The 21458-nt window shown below is 43.7% G+C and overlaps 1 protein-coding gene across 2 annotated transcripts in view; it reads left to right on the top strand.

Moving 5' to 3' along the window:
* Positions 1-12904: 12904 nt before the first annotated feature.
* HHLA2 (HHLA2 member of B7 family) overlaps positions 12905-21458 on the top strand; it is a 21866-nt gene continuing 13312 nt past the window's right edge. Inside the window, exons 1-2 of one of the 2 annotated variants that reach the window (XM_074998864.1) lie at positions 12905-14277; positions 19655-19966. In XM_074998864.1, the coding sequence (XP_074854965.1) occupies positions 14223-14277; positions 19655-19966 (367 nt within the window). In that variant the 5' untranslated portion in view covers positions 12905-14222. Of the gene's footprint in view, positions 14278-18191; positions 19967-21458 lie in introns of those variants that run through there. The other variant, XM_074998857.1, reaches the window with a different exon arrangement.

The raw sequence follows: 21458 nt of genomic DNA, 5'->3' as shown, positions 1-21458 counted from the left end.
AGAAAGCTGTGTTAGTCTATATACTATCAAAACAAAAAAGCAGTCCAGTAGCACTTTAAAGACTAACAGAATAATTTATTAGGTGATGAGTTTTCATGGGACAGACCCACTTCTTTAGATCATAGCCATGCCAGAACGGACTCAATATTTAAGGCAGAGAGAACCAAAAATAGTAATCAAGGTTGACAAATCAGAAAAACATTATCAAGGTGAACAAATAAGAGAGTAGGGGGCAGAAGGCGGGGGGGGGGAGTGAAGAATTAGATTAAGCCAAGTCTGTAAAAGGGCCCCTATAATGACCTAAAAAATTCCCATCCTGGTTCAAACCATGTGTTAATGTGTCAAATTTGAATATAAGAGAGTTCAGCAGCCTCTCTTTCCAAAGTAGCGTTAAAAATTCCTCTTCAGTAAGACACAAACCTTCAGGTCATTAACAGACTGGCCCGCTCCATTAAAATGCTCGCTAGCCTGTTTGTGGATTAGGAGTGTTTTGATGTCTGTTTTGTGCCCATTGACCCTTTGTCTAAGGGAGTTAGAAGTCTGTCCAATATACAAAGCATCTGGGCATCGTTGGCACATGATGGCATATATGATGTTGATTGAGGAACATGAGAATGTGGCCATGATTCTGTGAATACTCAGAGACCAGCTACTCCAAGATAGGAGCAAAAAAGCCCAGAACAGAACACCACTGGTCATTACCTACAGCCCCCAACTCAAACCACTGCAAAGTATTATTAAAGACCTACAACCTATCCTTAATCAGGATGCGACACTCCAGAAGGCCCTAGGTGACAGGCCTGTTCTCTCCTACAGACAACCTCCCAACCTTACGAGGATTCTTGCCCACAACTGCAGTTTATACTGCAGGAACACCACTCCTGGAACTTGTTCTTGCAACAAAGCCCACTGCCAGCTTTGCCCACATACTTATTCTGAAGATACCATCACTGGACCTAACCAGGTTATTCACAGAATCACGGGCACATTCTCATGTTCCTCAACTAACATCATATATGCCATCATGTGCCAATGATGCCCAGGTGCTTTGTATATTGGACAGACTTCAAACTCTCTTAGACAAAGAATTAATAGGCGCAAAACAGACATAAAAACACTCCTAATCCACAAACCGGTCAGCCAGCATTTTAATGGAGAGGGCCATTCTGTTAATGACATGCAGGTTTGTGTCTTACTGAAGAGGAATTTTCACGCTACTTTGGAAGAGAGGCTGCTGAACTCTTTTATATCCAAATTTGACACATTAACGTGTGGTTTGAACCAGGATGGGAATTTTTTAGATCATTATAGTGGCTCCTTTGCATACTTGGCTTAATCTAATTCTTGATGCCTTCTGCCCCTATACTCTCTGATTTGCTCACCTTGATAATATTTTTCTGATTTGTCAACCTTGATTACTATTTTTGGTTCTCTGTGGCTTAAATATTGAGTCTCTTCTGGTATGGCTATGATCTAAAGAAGTGGGTCTGTCCCATGAAAGCTCGTCACCTAATAAATTTTTCTGTTAGTCTTTTAAAGTGCTCCTGGACTGCTTTTTTGTTTTTGATATGTTTTATAACATATTGGTTAAGTCAATTTATTTAATGCAGTACTAAAGTACTCAGCTCCCTGGATTTCTATTACTCTTTTAAAACTCAGAATGGAAAATTATTGTAAAAATGTTTTATTAGAAAAATAGGATATGGAGCAAATAAAAATTACAGAAAGCAAAAAAAGACAGCTAAATGAGGGTGCTTTCAAACATTAACAATGGATTCCACATGAAATTTATCAAGAAGGTCTTGTCCCTATTCTCTTACATAGGCAAACTTAATGGTATGCTACTCTGGTGGTTGAATTTTTGGTTTCAGAACAGAACTATGAATACTTAAAATATGCATTCTTATTGATACTAATTAGGTTTGTGTCAATGGAATGTAATTGCTCATGGGCAGTTGAATAAAACAACTCTAAAAACAGAATTTAGAACTGAAAAGTTACTTACGACTTTTTTACAGAAACACTTGATCTGTAGAGTAACTCAAACTTTACTACGAAACTTTGTGTGTGGCAGCAGGTCCATACAGACAGCTAGGCTCTGCAAGCTAGGGGAGGACAGATCTAGGTCCAGCTTGCTGCCAACTTCACGTAGACATGAGTTACTTAAGAGTCAGTTCAAAATTACATGGGGAAAGTAATTTTATACTGTGGCCAACTTTTCCCCTTACAGCTGCACATATGAAATTCAATACTAACTATAATATGATGGCAGTGATTTTAAAACTACTCTTACTTCTCTGGGATTTCACCCATAATGTGGGATCTTTTACCTGTGGTTCTCAACATTTCCAGACTACTGTACCTGTTTCAGGACTCTGATTTGTTTTGGATACTCCCAAGATTCATTGTTTACAAGATGAGACATAAATACAAAGGCATCACAGAAGGCTGTTACAGGAAAATTGCTTACTTGTTTTTTCCCATAAAATTATAAAATAAACAGGAGTGTAAATATTGTACTTACGGTTTAAGGTATAGTCCATAGAGCAATATAAACAAGTCATTGTATGTTTAGAACCCAGAGGGTAGGGCTGTGGGGATGGCAAGGGAGATACAGATTGAGGAGCTTTGAGTGAGGGAACTGGTATTGGTGTGGATCTGGAGGAACTGTGGACAAGAAATTGGTCATGGGAATGACTAGCTAAGACTGCAGAGTGTGAGGTATGAGACAGGAATAATGACAATGGGAGTAGGATTGAAATAAGAAAGCCAAGAGTGGGGAAGAGAAGGAACCAAGATGGAGAAGAACTGGTGTTGAAAAATCCTCATCCTGAGGTGATGAATATGTCCCTGGCCATGGGCTGTGGTGTCTGTGTGGCTCTCCCTGCATCTTAACCAAATAGCCTTTGCATGTTGTGCCTCAGTTTCCCCTGTTGCACGCAGTGTCTTTTTCGCACGATAACTGGGAGAAGACTTTGATCCCTAACGCATGCTCCCTTCTCCAGAGATTGGAACAAACCCAGATTCTGGAGTCTAACCATTCCTCCGCTGTAACCATATATTTGTGAAGTCCTCTGGCAAAATATCCCATCCCTCTCTAGTTCTGGTCCAAGTAGTGGATCACAAACTATTTTTGCTATCAGTTTACTCATTAAGTCATGTAGCAAAGGATGTGTGTGTCAGCGGGGGGGGGCGTGTCTAAAATTGCCAACCCTGATTTTGACCAATATGGATGTCAGATGCCCCATCAAGGAATCTGGAATTTTAGTTTGGCTTATAAAAAAGGAAATGATAGACCAACACCTCCCCCCCACAAGTTAAAATAAAATTAAGGTGGCAAAGGGTAGCCTGTGTAATAAATGTTAATTTTATATCACTATTTTAGACTACAGTCAGGGCCATCCATAGGGGGATGCAGGGCGTTGGACAGCTGCACCATCTGCCTGACCCATACTCCACCCTTTTCCCCAAGCCCTCTTCCCAGAGCAACATGGCCCAGAGGATTAGCAGGATGCCTGGTGCTGGAAGCAGGGGATAGATCCAGCCCCATACTGACCAGTAGCAGCAGGAGGAAGCATAGCAACCTGACCCCAGCTCATTCTCTTAGCCTCCAGCTGTGTCGCTTTGCTTCTCACCACCAGTGAGTGTGGGGAGAATATCCCCCTGGTCTCCGCCTCTGAGCAATGCAGCTAGGAGCCCAGGGAGTAGAGCAAGCCAAGGCCATGTCACTCTGCTTCCCACTGTTTGTGAATGCAGGGCTGGTCCAACCCCTGCTACCAGCATCAGGCCCCCTGCTAATTTCTCATCCATCCTTGTGTTCTGTGAAGCCCAGAAAGTGCAGGGCCTAGGTTGGTTGCTGTGAAGTGTCATATTGACAGGCTGGTTCTGACAGTGGTGGTGAAGAGTTTAGTCCCTTGACTGGCTACAATAGGGGGAGAGTTAGGGGAGGTGTTGTATTAAGAACATCATTGGAGTGAGGGAGCCTAGAGGGCCACAAAGAACAGTGACACAAGAAATATTCACAAGTAACTTGCACATTTGTTTACTAATATGTCAGATAAGCAGATAAATAGTGCCACAATTGCTGAATCATAAGAGAACATGAGGCAATGAAAGATGTTCAGCATCAATTCTTGCATTACTCATGTACACATGAAGGGAAACCTGGAGAATGGCATTTTGTCAGGTGGTTGTCAATAACTGTTTAATCACCACTACCAGTAGTAGTCATTCAGGCATCTCCTCCTCTGCATAAGCTGATGTATTACTCTTACAATCCATTATGTTCATGCTTATAGGGATTTATACATATTTATGAAGGTTTCAACACCCTGTCATTGTCTAAACAAAAAGCAGTCAAGTAGCATTTTAAAGGCTAACAAAATAATTTATTAGGTGAGCGTTCGTGGGACAGACCCACTTCTTCAGACCATAGCCAGACCAGAACAGACTCAATATTTAAGGCAAAGAGAACCAAAACCAGTAATCAAGGTGGACAAATCAGAAAAAAATGATCAAGGTGAGCAAATCAGAGAGTAGAGGGGGCTGGGGGGAGGTCAAGAATTAGATTAAGCCAAGTATGCAAACAAGCCCCTATAGTGACTCAGAAAATTCCCATCCTGGTTCAAACCACATGTTAATGTGCTGAATTTGCTTTCATTGTCTGTATTTCTGTACTCCATTAAATATGGAGTGCCCTTTTTTCCTAGGTTAGCCCAGTGGTGTGCAACCTTTCTTCAACCACGACCCACCCATATTTTATTGCACCTGTGTAGCAACCCTCTCCTCCCTCCGCCCCCGAAATAATTTGAGAAATGTCTTGCTTACTATCCAGTGGGGATCTAGGGGGTGGGAGTGAGGCTGCCTGGGCCCCTTTGGAAATAATGGTAATCAGCTCTCTGTGGCAGGCTGCAGGAAGCAGGCTGCTGGAGAGTGGCTCCCAAGGCAGGCAACCAGCCCCCACTGGTCCCGGGGAGCTGAGACTGGGTTGGAGTCCCAGCCAGCTGGGGCAGAAGAGCCCTGGTGGCTGGGGCATGGAGTCCTAGTCATCCAGGGTGGGCAGCCCCCACTGGCCACAGGGTGCAGGGCTGATCCAAGGACCCAAGCCATCATCAGCCCTGGGGTGCACAGTCAGGGCTGGCCCTGGCTGAGGAGCCCCAACTGGCCAGACCGGGCTGCTGGCTGCCCCAGCCAGCTCCCTGGTGGTCAGCCCCAGCGGCTGGGGCATGGAGCTCCATCTGGCCCTGGGACATGGAGCCCTGTCCAGCTCCAGGGCACAGGCAGCTGGATCATAGAGGCCCGGCCCCATAGCATGGAATGCCATCCAGTCATCATAATTTATGGTGAGCACACTGCTGACGCCCTACTGGCAAACAGTCTCCAAAATGCTACAGTCACCTCCAACAGGCAACTTGTGCCTTTAGCTAGTGGTACGTTGTAATACATTTTTAGCCAAACATCATCATGTGACAAATCTATTTACTGTACCAGCTCAATTTCCAGTACAAGATTTTTCATCATTTAGCCAGTCAGGTCAGGCTGCTTCCTCGTTTGGTTAAGCTAAATACCTTACAGGTTTGCGTGCTGTAAGCCCTGTATTGTAAAATGAAATAATACACTTTGTTTCACCTGTGTGTTCTAAGCCTACTTGAATACCTTTTATTGTTGGCTACAGCAGCCAGGCATTGAAATGTTGCGAAATACCAGAATCAAGTTTGTCGGTTATTCTTTATTCCCTCATATGTTGTGGTGCTGAAGCAAGTGTCCTCCATTTGGAGGAAATCATGTATTTGAAGAGAGTGTTTCTTTTCTTACTTCCCCCACCTCCCAGCTTTGGCTTTGTCTACACCTAGCAGATTAAAGTGCCCCATAGCCAAAAAGTTACAGCGCTGTAAAGTGCCAGTGTAGATTTGGTTTTACTCGCAGTGTGCAGGTGAGTTGAAGAATAAGACTGGAAGTGAACCTGGCCTGAGGCTGCCCTTTTTAAGATTCCTGCATAGGACTTCGGAACCATCAATTTACAGATTGCCCTACTTAGAATTGGCTCACAACTCTCTAATCATGCAGACATGAACAATAAAGTTCATAGTTCCGCTCTCTCTTAGCTTAGGTCCAACAGGGCATATTGGTGTAGCAATTCCTATTACTTGGAAACATAGCAGCAGTGAGGGCAACTGGCAGCAAGTGATAGGGAAAACACAGCCAGCTGATACCTGTGTGTAAGGAATGTGCCAGAAGGAAGTCAGTGCTGCTGAAGGCTGGGAGGAGTTTGTCTCCCAGAAATCATATGCATGAGAATGCAAAGGTATGCAAACAAAGCCTGATGGATAGCAAGGAAGCAATGAGATTTTGTCTATTGTAAACACATTGTCGTAAAAATCACAATTTATGCTAACACTCATATAAGAATTGTGAAATTTCACCAATGCTCCAGGTTGTCATGGGGGACAGGGCAGTCGTCATAACTGCATAAGACATGGATTACACAGGGCTCCTCTGGTTCAAAGCATTGTAAAGCAGAAGGGGATGGACATGGGGTGAACCAGCTGGCTGAGTGTCTTGGCCATATAGCTATAAGCCTGGTTTGACTAGCCCTTCCCATCTGTTAAAAGATAGAGCTGGATACTAGTGTTTGTATCTTGTATGAGACTCTACTTTGGTAGATGCTGAAATCACTGGGTGGCAGCTAAGGCCACCAATAGCTGGAATCACAGGGTTTTGCCTCAGGCCAAACCCAGAGCACTGGATGGACAGCGTGACTGGTAGATGGACAGAGAGTGCGACCGGCAGACAGCCAGTAGGAGCAGAGGTGGATGGACCAATGGCCAGTAGGAATGGCGGCTGGCCGGCATGACCAGCGGATGGCCAGTAGGAGCGGTGGTGGACGGACAGCGTGACCAGTAGCTGGGCGGTAGGAGCAGTGGTGGATGGACGGCGCAACCGGTGGACAGCTGGTAGGAGCAGCGGCAGGTGGACAGTGTGACAGCTGGCAAGGAGTAAGCAGAACACCGTACCAGTGCAAAGATGGCATTGCCTCAGGTTCCATAAGGGAATGCATCAGCGTGAGGTATCCGGGACTGCACGGACTGGACCAAGTTGTAAGTGGGGGTGCAGAGAAAGTTGGGTGGGTGAATTGGCTGTTTACAGTATTGGACTCGTGAGCCATGTCAACCCATCTGATGCATACAATCCATTTGAGCTGGGACAGTTACTTGAGAACTGGTTATTAATTCTGGGTGTGGTATTTTCCCAAGCTTATGCTAATTGACCTTTGTTTCTTTCATTAAAGCTCTTTTCTACACTCAGACTCTGTGCTTGCGAGCGGGGAAGCATTGCCTCTCCAAAGCGCCCAGGGTGTGTGTGAATTTCCCAGCCTACTGGGTGGGGGGCTTGAGCCAGTCCTGTGTGAGATAGATGAAAAGGAGCCCCTAAATGTTGAACCTGGACCTGGTTGCTGCCAACTCCTTCTGGCAGAAGGGTTACATGTGTAATGTTTCCACTGGTGGTCACTTTTATCTTCTATGCCAATAGGCTTGGGAACTAGTGTTTCTAAAGATATGTGTGCCACACACCTTTCCCAACCATCCTACGTTCATGTCGATGAATTAGTCTTTGTGTTCCACCAGCACCCGCAACACCATTGAGAAGTATCCCTTGTAGTTTATGTACCTTTTGGCAAGGTGGTCTGGTGCTAAGAGAGGGATGATAGGGATGTGCATTCTATCCCCCCCATTGTAAGGGAACCCCATTGCAGCAAAGACCTCCACTATGTCCTGCACATTTCCCAGAGCCGCTGTCTGTACTAGCAGAAGGGAGGGTATTGATTGCCTTGGCTACTTGGACCACAGCAACCTCCACTGCATATTTACCTATTCCGGTATGTTTCCAAACAGACTAGTAGCTGCCTGGTGTCGCAGGCTTCCATAGGGCTATTGCCACTTGCTTCTCAAGTGTCTCATTCTGGTATTGCTGTGCTTCAGGATGAGAAAAAGCAGTCTGTGAAGTTTCTTGAAAGTGGCCTTATGCAAGCGAAATTTTTGTAGCTACTTGTTGATAATCTAATAGTGGCACAAGAACTGGTATTCCATGCTGTGAAGGGAATGACTGCTGCCAGCACCTGCCAGTTCCTCCTCCCAAGCGTTACATAGATGTCACACACTTCCTCAGTCCAGTGGCTGCTAGATACACAGAATAAGGCATGAGGCACTTGTAATGATTGCCATAGCACTTTGCAGCTCAAGGGGGTCCATGTTAGTCCTGTTGTTGTGTCTGCATGGATGACCCAGGGAAAAGGGAGCACAAAAAGATTTTTTGCCGTAGCTTTCAAGTGGGCCAAAGGGAGGAGATAAATGCATTACAGGACACTGATGACGTGAACCCAGGCTTCACTGCTTTTGTCCCATCAGGCACTGGGAGCCTAATCCCAAATGCAAAGCGGAGGCAGGAACTGTGGGATAGGTATCCACTCTGCATTTCTGTCAAAGTTCAAGGTAGCCACCCCCTGGAGATGCACTGCATTGAACTACATCAGACTCTTGCAGACAGTGGGGACATGCAGCTTTGACTTTACAAAATGGAGTGCGAAAAAAATCAACCTTAAGAAATTTGATCTAAATTTGTAGCGTAGACATGTACTCAGTGTCTCTACCTTACGTGTTCTCCACCTTAGCCTTTTGCAATACACTTTATTGGGAATGCGTTCTTCTATGTCCTTTGAATTGAGCCCAGACTGAGTTGTTTATGGCTTACAACTCTTTGCAGTTATGGCACTCTACATCATTTTTCCTTTGCTCCTTTCCTCAGAAATGTGACTGCTTGAAAATCCCACTCAGCTGTTAAGTTCTTTATACAATAGATTTATGACTAAGCAGAGAAATATTTGAAACAGACTATGACACATATTTAGAGCATGTTAAAGTTCATTTAAATTTCCAGTTTACAGGAAATAAAACTAAGCACATTTTCAGAGAACAATCTCTAGCTTATTCTTACCCTTTTATCAACTAATAATCATCTTGTCTCTTTTTAGGAAACAGTCTCTATACACCATGTAAGTTAAGTTGGCACTATTGTTAGACATCTGTGGCCAGCACATGTCTGCTGATTTGGGCTTATGGGGCTCAGGCTAAGGAGCTCTTTTTAATAGCACTGTAAATATTTGGCCTGGGGCTGGAGCCCAGGATTCTCCCTCCCTTGGGAGATGCCAGGATGCAAGCTTGAATATATGCACCATAGTTAAACAGATCTTTAGCCTGAGTCCACTTTAGTCCTGGTGTGGGGGGTGGGTCTGCAATTTTACTATGACTCCAAATGCAACAATTGCAGAATTTCCCCAGGACTACTGATTGCAATGTGGACACATCCACAGGGACTTGATTTATAGACTCTCTAAGTAGAGCAGCATGAATGTGCTACTGATTGTCTGCCCAAAATGGTGACTGTGATTTTAAAATCGGTAAGGGAAGTTAGAGAGGCTACAAAGGCAGGAAGCATAATAATTGTGATTTCAACTACCCTGATAGCTGGGTAATGTCACCTCAGGATGCGATTCAGATAAAATTGTTAGATGCCACAAAGAACTGATCATTGGAACAGCTAGTCCCAGAACCCACAAGTGAAGAGGCAGTCTTTCATTAAGTCCAAGCACAGGATTTGATCCAAGTGATAACAATTTAAACTATTCAGTAAGAGTGACTGTAATGTCATTGCATTAAAAAGGGCAATGACAAAAAATGAAGATGCTTGTTAGATGGAAATTAAAAAAAAAATGTCACAAAGATCAACAGCCTGCCACCGGCCTGACTACTGTTTTAGAAACCCCAAAACCGAGGCTCAGGGTAAATATATACCCCCATCAGAAAAGACAATAATAGGACTGCTAAACATCATAGCAATGAAGGTCGGAGGCAAAAAAGACATTCTTCAAAATTAGCAAGCTCAAACCTAGTGATGCTAATGGGTAAGGTGCATAAACAGTGACAGGTTAAGTGTAAAATGTAATGAGACAGGCCAGGAAAGAATTGGAGAAGCAACTTGTTAAAGATTAAAAAAAAAATTTAATTTTTTTCAAGTGCATCAGGGGAGCACAACAAAGGCACAAAAGAAGCACTTAAAGAAGACAAGGCCATTGCAGAGAAGCTGAATGAGTTCTTCGCATTTTTTTTTTTTAGTTCTGCAGAGAATGTGGGGAAAGATCTCCATGTCAGTTCTTTCCAAGGGACAAGTCTTAAGAACTGTCCTACACTGATGCATCAATAGAAGAGGTTTTAGAACAAGTTGATACATTGACCAGAATAAGGTACCAGATGATATTCACTCAAGAGTTCTGAAGGAACTCATATATAAGGTTGGAAAATAGCTAACATAACCACAATTTTTAACATACGCTTCAGAAGCCATCCTGGCAATTACAGACTAGTAACATTAGTACCTGGAAAACTGCTAGAAACTCTAATGAACATCAGAATAATCAGAAACCTCTATGAACCCCAACTGAGTAATCATGGGATTAAAGAGAAGATCCTCTCATGGATCTGTAACAGGTTACAAGATATGGAACAAAGGATAAGAATAAATGGTGAGTGTGGACTCTTGCAATTCAACATATTCATAAATAATCCAGAACATTGAGTGAATAGTGAAGTGGCAGATGACACAATATTATTCAAGATAGATACAGAGGGATCTGACAAAATGAGCTTGAGCAACAAAAATGGGAAGATGGATGAGGTAAATACTTTTACAATTACAAATGGGTAAGGGAATTTGTTACTGGACCAACTGCAGGTCTGGGAAAGTAACTGGGAGTGTCACGCTAAACTTTAAAATATGACACATAGTAACTTTCCCAGACCTGAAGAAGAACTCCATGTGGCTCATTTCTTGTCTCTCTCATCTACAGAAGCTGCTCCAACAAAATTACATCAGACACATTTTTTTTTTTTTTTTTAATATTGGAGTTGTGATAACAACTCCAATGACATTGCATGAGCTTCAAAATGGCAAATGAAATTTAACAGTGATTAGCGCAACAAATGCATCTTGGAAAACAACGACAATAAACTCTTTCATATCCAGCATTCTATCATCTAGAACTCTCAAATAACTGGCATTTTAACCCTAAGTAAATTTAAGTTACATTTTCTGTAAGTATCGTGAGGTGAAAGTAAATACAAATAAAGACAGAAAATGCAGTATAAGTTTACAGTGCACAATAATAGTGTTGTTGTTAAATAAAGTACTCTGAATACACTTTTGTTTGTTTGTTAATATCTAACCTTGTTTTTCTTTAGTGTTATGCATTGCTAGATATACCTCTCTGTTATCCAGCATATTTGAATATCTGGTCCTGAGGCTGCTGGATATGAAAGCGTTAACTGTACATTTAACAACTAAGTTAGCTGTTACTGCTCAAGAGAAGGATCTTGGGGGTCATTGTGGCTAGTTTTCTGAAAACTTTAGCTCAATGCACAGCAGTTGTCAAAAAGACTGCTTCAGTTTCTAAGGAGAGCTCCCATGCCTTCTCTCTTGCGGCTTTGCTTTCTTCTCATTTCTTATGTGATGTTGGGAGGTGTTAGATGGCTGCAATGTGAGTCTTTAGAGGGAACTTCCAAGTAGGGAGACAGTGCTCTTCTGCAAATCTGTCATGGTCTTCCTGAGGACTGGAAACACCTACTCTAGCCATCTAAGAATGGGAAGTAGGAAACACTTTGGCTGGGGCTACACTAGAGTTTTGTTGACATAACTCAGGGAGCATCTGCACACCTAAAGCATTCTGTCGAGAGAGAACTACAGAACTCTGCATTTTCCTTGATAGTATTATCCCTCAAAATAACATAACAATCTCTGGACAGAGTTCTGTCGACAGCAGTACTGTGCAGACACTTTTGTCGACAGAGAGAGCTTCTGGTTGCTGGCCAGCCCTCTTTGCAGAGCTGCAATTCTGCTTTCTGGCACCAGCAGGCAGTGCAGTCTGGCAGTTGTCTGTCAACAGACAACGTTGTATATAGATGCAATCTGTTGACAGAGGTTCCGTCGAGATTTCCCTCTCGACAATAACTTCTGGCGACAGATGCCTCTAGTGCAGACATAGCCTTCCAGCAGCTACAGGTTGAACCTCTCTAATCCGGCACCCTTGGGACCTGACCAGTGCCAGATGAAAGAATTTGCCAGGTCACGCTAGGTCATATTGTCTAGCACATTACCAACACTTTCACTGCTTACTGACCTCTCAGAAGACATTTGGGGTAAATCACAGCTAAATAACAGCACAGAACACTGAGAGCCAGGACGGGTGGTTATAAACAAACTTTATGGGACCACAGGAAACTTGGCCACACCAAGTCATCATCCAGCTAACTAAAATCATGCCAGATGTACAGATGCTGCCAGATGTATAGGAAGGTCTCTGCGTACGTGGCACCGCTCTTACACGGATGACCCCCCCGATTCATATGTATACAGTAAACCTTTGAGATACGTGCATTTAACATGCGCATATCTCACATTAGTGCAATTGGTGTTGGACCCAGAAGCTCCAGCCCCAGGTGGCCACCAAGGTGCAGGGGTGGGGGGGGAGAGAAGACCCCCCCCCCCCCGGTCAAAGGTGAACAGAGATGGCAGCAGCCAGTTCTTCCCAAGTGCCACCGGGGTGGTGGTGGTGGGGCTTCTGCCTCCGCCATGTGCTCAGGCTCTGCCACAACCCCCCGGCTCCAGCCACTGCTGCAGCCCCCGAATCCAGCCACTGCCACGTGCCCAAGCCCCAACCCCCGCACCCCAGCCCCAACCCCCACCCCCGCAGATCTGGCCCCAAGCCCCCGCCACATCTTGGCCCCAACCTCTGCAGACCTGGCTCCAACCTCCATGAACCTGCCTCAACTCCACCCCCACCACCTGCCTTGCGGCCCTAATCCACCCCTGGCTTAACCCCACCCCAACCCACTGCCCAAGCCCTGACTTAATGCAAATTTTGGGGTACCCAAGGGTTGCGTTCCATGCAACCCTCACATATCTTGGGGGATTATTGTACTGTAAAAGCAGCAGCCACATTGTATGTAGCTACAGAACTGTCTGAAAAACTTACGTAGAATACTGTTTTAAACTTAAATACAAGGGTTAATTTGTAATGGAAAAAAAGTGTCAGGGTTCAAGCAATTGTTTTGCATTCATAGCTGATGGCACAAGCCCAGAGGTGCTAGGGGTATGACATGTCACTGCAGTCCAGGCACAACAGAAGCACTGCTCAAAAAGGGGCAGAACTGGGCTTTTAGGTTAAATCTCACTCTACTCTGACCTTCAGAAACAACTGTTAATTGTATAACTTTGCTGCATACAATAATTATTCTCTTCACATTTGTTTAAAATCAGGGTTGGTTTGTCTGTCTTGTTTCTTCACAACAGATTAAAGGCTGGTAATTTTCTTGGCTGTGATATTTATTAATTTTAATTTTCATTAAGGAAAGTTTCTAGCTCTCCAAGTTGCAGAGAAAATTTTGAAAATAAAAACACTAAAGACTGAAAAATTAGAAAATAATTTTTTCCCTTTTGGATAAGAATGTTTAAGCCTCTTTTGATTTTGGGGGCCTGACTCCTGATTTTTGGCTGTTAATGATTAGCAGTAGAGTTGTTTGTGCATTTCCCATTTAGGTCCATACTCATAGACTGTGTCTACACTAGCACAAATCTTTGAAATGGCTATGCAAATGGCCATTTCAAAGATTACTAATGAGGCGCTGAAATGCTGTGTTTTGCTCCCACACTGCTTGTCCAGACGGGGCTCCTTTTTGAAAGGACCCTGGGAACTTCGAAATCCTCTTATTCCTATCAGCTGAATATGCATTTCAGCGCCTCATTATTAATCTTTGAAATGGCCATTTTGAAGATTTGTGCTAGTGTAGATGTAGCCATAGAGCTGGTAGCTGTGAGCACATCCCTACATTAGCTTGGAGTCTTGTTAAAGTCAGGTGAGTCTCCACCATAATGTAAGTGTCCACTTGCTTGTAATGTTGCAGGAATTCAAATGTTTGATAACAGACCTGCACTGTGTCTAGAAAGGTCTTTGCAAATCTGGAGCTATATAAATAACATTATTGTAATGGCTGATACAGTACAATAGGATAAACGTTTTACAGGCTTTAAACTGTGTTTTTCCTTCCTCTGTGTTACCAGTGAGAGAGAGAGAAAAAAAAAAAAAAAAAAAGAAACTGCTGTGAATCAAAGAGGACATGAAGGTGCAGAAAATACTCCTCTTTCTTTTTCATTTGTGTGCTGTAGTTTCTGGTAAGTTTTAACTGTGTGTTCATGGAAATGGTAAAGGAAACAAAGGGTTCCCTTCCACCCCCACCTCCAAGAGGTGACTTACTTAAAAGTGACATTGTCAAGATAAATATCATGGTAAAGAATCAACGAAAGCTGAAATGGCATAAGACTCTTAAATCCAAATAAGGCTGTCCACATAAGTGGACCAGACTGCATTGTAGCAAAGGGGGAAACAACCTTGGCTGTGCTCTCTTGGTGGTTTTTTAATATGAAGGCAGCTTGAAGCACAATAAAGCAACCATGTAAGAACAATAGGATTTCTTGGGTAGGACTTAGTATGCTGGAATTTGTCACCAAAACTGCAGCCCCTCCCGCTTGAGGATCTTCATTATCTGTTAGTAGGTATATTCTCTTCTGTAGGCTGTAGCACAGGAGTACAGCATGAAGATCAAACATCGTTGAGCAGGTGTGACTGTCCTTTCAACAGCAGAGGTGAACACTGAGGCTCTACACCACAACATAAAATCAAATTTAACTGTCTTCACTCTAAATACCATTAGCTCGATTTAGGGATTACTAATATCGATATAATAGTATCGTCGGTACCTGCTGGGTGTAGCATCAAGTTCAACTTTAAAAGTTCAGTTAAAGGCCAGCGTGGAAGCACCATGTCTTAAAATTGAATCTATTAGCCTTCAGAGGTATCCCACATGTAACCCCAATGCCTCTCAGTGCTCCATGCTGGCCACTGCTCTCCAGGTGCTCAGGAATTAGGTAACAGGAAGCCTGTGGCTGTGGGATCATGTTTGTATGAGAGCCTGAGAAATGTGTCTGTCTTTGCTATTAGCAATGTGAGTGCATCTACCCATTACAAATACCCCCAGTTCTGTCTCCACACTTGGTATTTTTTTCTGCGCTTCCTGGTGCCAGCTTCTGCCCTGCCACACCATGTGGCAGCAAGGCTGCTGTGAGCATCATGCTTGCATAAGAGAATGAGAAACTTCTTCTCAGTGCTTTACATTTATGCATGCTCCCTTCCCTCCCCCACCGGTGCCACGCAGCTGGGGTCTTTTCCACACTCAACCACATCACATGGGTAGCCCCCGACCCAATAAAAGGAGGTGCCTGCCATTTGGTGCTAACCATGCTGCCAGGCAGCACCATGTCCTGGTTTGTGCGTGGGTAGAGCTCCAAGGGTGGGAAAGAATTTTGGGGGCTTGCAGCTGCCGGCGAGAAGTCTCCCTTGGCCACAAAGATGTTTGGAGGTGTGCTGCTGTTGGGAGGGGGAAGTCTCCCTCGGTGGCTAAGATTTTCAGGGGCAGTGGGAACATTTCAACTGACTCTGCAACCACAGACCACAGCCGCTACCCCATCGCCCCCTGCCAAAATATTTTTGGGATCTTGCTGTCCGTTGCCGACATCTGCTGCTTTTTGCAAAATCTTTGATATTTCATTTATAAAATCTTTTTCCTAATACTTATCTTTCCAATTCTCTTTCTTTATGCTTTAGCCCCCCCACCCCCAAACACAGGGAACAGTGGGCAGAGGGCTATAAGTTATAGTTCTGTTATAAGTTCAGTGTATGAGATTTCACTGCCATCCCCCATGTTGGCAATGTGTGTGTAGTGGAGAGGGAGGATAACATTTTTTTTTCCCTAGCCTTTTCTATCCTCTTTCGCCTAACTTTGAACCCCTTTGCGCAGGGAGGAGGGGGTGGAGGGCCAGTTGGGAACACAGACTGTGCACAGAAGCTGTATAATGGACGGGGAAGCCAAATACCCTCTCCTCAGCAACTCTCTTTTTTCAAAAACTTTACTATCAACTCTTCCTTTGAGCTGTATTATTTTCAGGGAAAAGATGCAATCAAGGAAGTCAGTGGAGTTGGGAGACCAATACAGCAGCACACAGACAATCCAGGAAGTTTTTGGAGACTATCGGGGATAACTTTTAGGTACAAGTGCTGAAGGAACCGCCAGGGGCCGTGACCAACTTGACCTGTTGCTCACAAACAGGGAAGAACTAGTAGAAGAAATAGAACTGGGGGGGAACCTGGGCTGCAGCGACCATGAGATCGTAGATTTCAGGATCTGGACGAAAGGAAGAAGGGTGAGCAGTAACATACAGACCCTTGATTCCAGAAGAGCAGACTTTGACTCCCTAAGAGACCGGATGAGCAGGATCCCTTGGGAAATGAAGATGAAGGGGAAAAGAGTTGAAGAGAATTGAAAGTATTTTAAAGAAGTCTTACTGAAGGCACAAGAACAAACAATCCCGCTGCGTAGTAAGAAATGCAAACATGGTAGGCAACCAGCTTGTCTTAACAGGGAAGTCCTTAATCAGCTTAAATCAAAAAGGATGCATACAAGAAATGGAAACGAGGACAGTTGACTAAGGAGGAATATAAACATATGGCTGGAGAATGCCGGGCAGTAATCAGGAAAGCGAAAGCTCAGTTGGAACTGCAGCTGGCAAGGAATGTGAAGAGTAACAAGAAGTGTTTCTACAGGCATGTGAACAATAAACAGGTTATTGGAGAAGGTGTGGGGCCATTACTGGATGAGGGAGGTAACCTAGTGACAGATGATGCAGGAAAAGCTGAAGTGCTCAATGCTTTTTTTGCCTCAGTCTTCACGGACAAAGTCAACTTCCCAATGATGGTCCTAGATGATGCAGTACGGGAAGGTGGAGAGCAGCCATCTGTGGGGAAGGAACAAGTTCTGAGCTATCTAGAAAAACTAGATGTGCACAAGTCCATGGGTCTGGATTTAATGCACCCCAGGGTACTGAGGGAATTGGCAGAGGTCATTGCTGAACCTTTGGCCATTACCCTTGAAGACTCTTGGAAATCGGGGGAGATACCGGATGACTGGAAGAAGGCAAATGTAGTGCCCATCTTTAAAAAAGGAAAGGAGGACAATCCAGGGAACTATAGACCCGTCAGCCTTACCTCAATCCCAGGGAAAATAATGGAGGGAATCCTCAAGGAATCCATTTTGAAGCACTTGGAAGAGGGGCAAGTGATCAAAAGTAGCCACTGTGGATTCACCAGGGGCAAGTCCTGCCTCGCCAATCTGATCAGCTTCTATGATGACGTAACAAGCTCTGTGGACATGAGGAAGTCAGTGGATGTGATATACCTTGACTTCAGCAAGGCTTTTGATACGGTCTCCCACAACATTCTTGTCCACAAGTTAAGGAAATATGGATTGGATCCTCGGACTATACGATGGCTAGAAAGCTGGCTTGATGGTCGGGCCCAATGGGTAGTGGTTAATGGCTCAATATCTGGATGGTGGTCTGTTTCAAGCGGAGTGCTGCAAGGCTTGGTTCTGGGGCCGGTGTAATTCAACATCTTTATTAATGACCTGGATGAAGGACTGGGTTGCACCCTCAGCAAGTTTGCGGATGACACAAAACTAAGGGGAGACGTAGATACGTTGGAGGGTAGAGGGAGAATCCAGAGGGACCTGGATAAATTGGAGGACTGGGCCAAAATAAATCTGATGCGGTTCAATCAGGAGAAGTGTAGAGTCCTGCACCTGGGGCGGAAGAATCCCAAACATTGTTACAGGCTGGGGACCGACTGGCTCAGCAGCAGTACGATGGAAAGGGACCTAGGGGTTATGGTGGATGAAAGGCTGGATATGAGTAAACAGTGTGCCCTTGTAGCCAAGAAAGCTAACGGCATACTGGGGTGCATTAGGAAGAGCATTTCGAGCAGATCTAGGGAAGTAGTTATTCTTCTTTATTCGGCACTGGTGCGGCCACATCTGGAATATTGTGTCCAGTTTTGGGCCCCCCAGTATAAAAAGGATGTGGATTTGCTAGAGCAGGTTCAGCGAAGGGCAACAAAAATGATTAAGGGTCTGGAGCACAAGACCTATGAGAATAGGCTGAGGGATTTGGGCTTGTTTAGTTTGCAGAAGAGAAGACTTAGAGGTGATTTAATAGCAGCCTTCAACTTCCTGAAGGGGAGCTCTAAAGAGGAGGGTGAGAAATTGTTCTCAGTAGTGTCAGATGGCAGAACAAGGAGTAATGGTCAGAAGTTGAAGAGGGAAAGGTGTAGGTTACATATTAGGAAAAAATTCTTCACCAGGCGGGTGGTGAAGCATTGGAATGCGTTGCCTAGAGAGGTGGTGGATTCTCCATCCTTTGAGGTTTTTAAGTCCCGGCTGGACAAGGTCCTGGCTGGGATGACTTAGTAGGGGTTGATCTTGCTTGAAGCAGGGGGCTGGACTAGATGGCCTCCTGAGGTCCCTTCCAGCCCTATGATTCTGTGATTCTGGAGGGCCAGTTGAGAAGACACACACTTGCTGATATTTTTGATTTCAGTTACAGAAAAAAGAGATTTCTGTTAACTCTTCCATCTTTGTTGATACCCTACTTATCCTTCCTTCTGACTGGCAAAATGGATGTTTGCTTAAGACGGGAGGGGAAGGAGGGCAATGTAATTTGGGAAGATGATGTCAAAGACTGGCAGGCATACTCACAATGCTATGGGGATGATGGAATTATTGGATACGTTCCCAAAATGCACTGCTGCAACAGTTGATTGTTTGCCAGTTGAGTGTGGCAGCACTAAGTCGACTTTGTGAGGAGCGCATGGGGAGGTGAGGACAGTCAAAATAGAATTTATAAAATCCAGAGTTACAAAATCAATATTAATAAATTTGATTTTATCTTGTAATGTAGACATAGCCTCAGTCAGTCACCCTATTTAAAGGTAAAGTTGGTTCCAGTTCTAAATACATCAATCAGGCACCAATCTGTAACAATTCTGTGCTTATACTGACAGTATCAAGCTTTTCAAGTATTCCATCCAAGGTTTCTCTCCAGGTCTTGAGAGTCACAGCAGAGAACAGCCGGGAACTTTCATTTGAAATCAACAAGCTCCGTAATATCTGAGATAGCATTACTGGAGGCTCAAATCATAGCTGTATTTAGTTTACAAATGTTGGAATATGAAGGGCTATGGGTAATTAGCTAATGCTGGGACAGCAAACTGGAGCTGTACATTACTACATAATGCCTAATTATTGCTTTGGACACTGCAAGGCTGCAGTCTGGAATTTCAGTGGAGCGGGGAGGAGGCTGTCCAAAAGCGAGTGTCATGCATTAGATACTTGCCTAATGGAGTAAAACTCCTCCCATTTTCCCTGCTTTAGTGATGCTGGTGGGTGACATGAAATAATACCAGTGAGCATATGCTTAAACAAACAAATGATGGGGGCTGTGCACCTGTTGGAACCAGATGATCAATTCAGCGGGACTGCATTTGTAATCTGATTTGAGGGTGGAGGTAGGGGAAGAAGTCAGTGGAGTTCGGGTACCCAGCTTATGTTCTTTACTCCATTTGGAAATGTTCGTGCACAGATAATATGCGCATTGTGTTTTCAAGGTCTGGAAGTGGTAACCGGGCAATTTTCTGAAGATTGTATCCTACCTTGCTCTTTTGCACGTGCTGATAGTGAAGTAATTTACTGGAAGAAAAACAACATAAATGTGCACAGCTACTACTACAAGGCAGATCAGCTAGAACATCAAGACTCTGAGTACCGGGGGAGAACGTCCCTTTTTCATGACCAAATATCCAATGGAAATGCCTCCTTGAAACTGAGTAACCTGCGCCTGAGTGATGAGGGCTTCTATACCTGCTACGTGGGGACCAGTCAAGATAAAACAGAATTGCAAGTCAGGCTGGATGTAACAGGTTAGGAGGGTATTTTAAATAACTAGAATTCATAAGTAGATCTTATTCTCTTACCTGCCACTTGAAATTTTAATACTTCAGACCAGTAAGAGCATCAATATCTTTTCAGTCTATCAGCACGAAAGGGCAGCTCTATATTCCACTGTTGCCTTTCAGCTCTAAAAGAAATAACCTAGTATTACTGTGCCTTTGTGCATCATCAGTGAGAATACCAAATTGAGGTCACACTGTGGAAAAACAGGGCAAATCTATCCCAAAGTACTAGTGGTTATTACCCATAGGCTATAACAAATCAACCACAAAATAACTTCTGTCTAACCACACTGGCTAACAAGAAGTCATAAAAGCAGTTCCCAAGCTATTCCAGTCTAGTAATGCCATCAAAAACACTGTAATCAACAAATAATAGATATTCTTGATCCCAAATGATCAGCCGTACACCCAGGTCAATATACAACTCAGGTCCTACTCGAAAAGTACATCGTTGCCATACCTTTAGTATCCAAAATCTAAAGGTTTATTTATGGAGAGAAAGAAAGCTGAGGGTTATATAGGAATAAAATACAAACAGACACAAGCAAAGTTCTGTGATCAGAGTCATAGGATTATTGAGCTTTATAGTTGCATATGGATCTCTCAGGCTCAGTCCAGAGTTGTCAATGTCCGTTATAGAAACATCAAGATACTCTGGGATTTCATTCTTTATGGCTTGCAGCTTTGCCCATGAGCATCCAATCAGATATGAGATGAAAAAGGATCATATTCAAAGGGTGTTTAAACTTAATTTCCAACAGCCTCCTAGCCTGGGAGAATATGCGTTTAATGTAATCTTCTGTCTCCCAAACATTATGGCAATTAGCTATTTATCCATTAAATAGTTCATATATAACTTCAAAGACAGATACAGACAATAATACTATTTCACTCAGGTTTCATAACAAATGTTGATACTCCCTTTTGATCTTCAGTCAGGGCTATAGTAACAGACAATTGTTTGTTAACATCACAAGACCTGAGTGAACAACACTTCCAGTGCTCTAACCATACAGGTTTGCACTTAAGAGTTCTGCTCTGACCTGATGTAATAGCCCGACTGTCATTTATTCACCTTCCTAACAAATCTTCAGTTGTTGATCTTGGGTCATTTATCCTTATGAGTTGGTTAACCCTTTCTGGCCATCTGCCGTATCATAATCATAGGTCTAACACTTCAGTCAGATACTGTTACACTTAGTTCTAACAAAGGGAGAAAAGTTACAGCACAGTCATTTGAGATTAAAATTTTTGCAGGTCTGTGGGATGCAACTGGGTTGTGTGAACTTAAATAGTAAGCGGTCAGGGTGGATTCTGAAAGCAGCTTGGAGACTAATGATTGACAATGGAGAAAATGCAACACTGTGGTCTGAAATAAAGACAAATAATTGAATTTGGGTTCAGCTTCTGTGTTCTGCAAATTATCCCCTATATTATTCCAGCAAATAAATCACACCAA

The sequence above is a fragment of the Carettochelys insculpta genome, chromosome 1, assembly GCF_033958435.1.
Source record: "Carettochelys insculpta isolate YL-2023 chromosome 1, ASM3395843v1, whole genome shotgun sequence".
Classification (NCBI taxonomy): Eukaryota; Metazoa; Chordata; order Testudines; family Carettochelyidae; genus Carettochelys; species Carettochelys insculpta.
The sequence above is the reverse complement of the archived record's forward strand: the minus strand, read 5'-3'. Positions and strand labels throughout refer to the sequence as shown.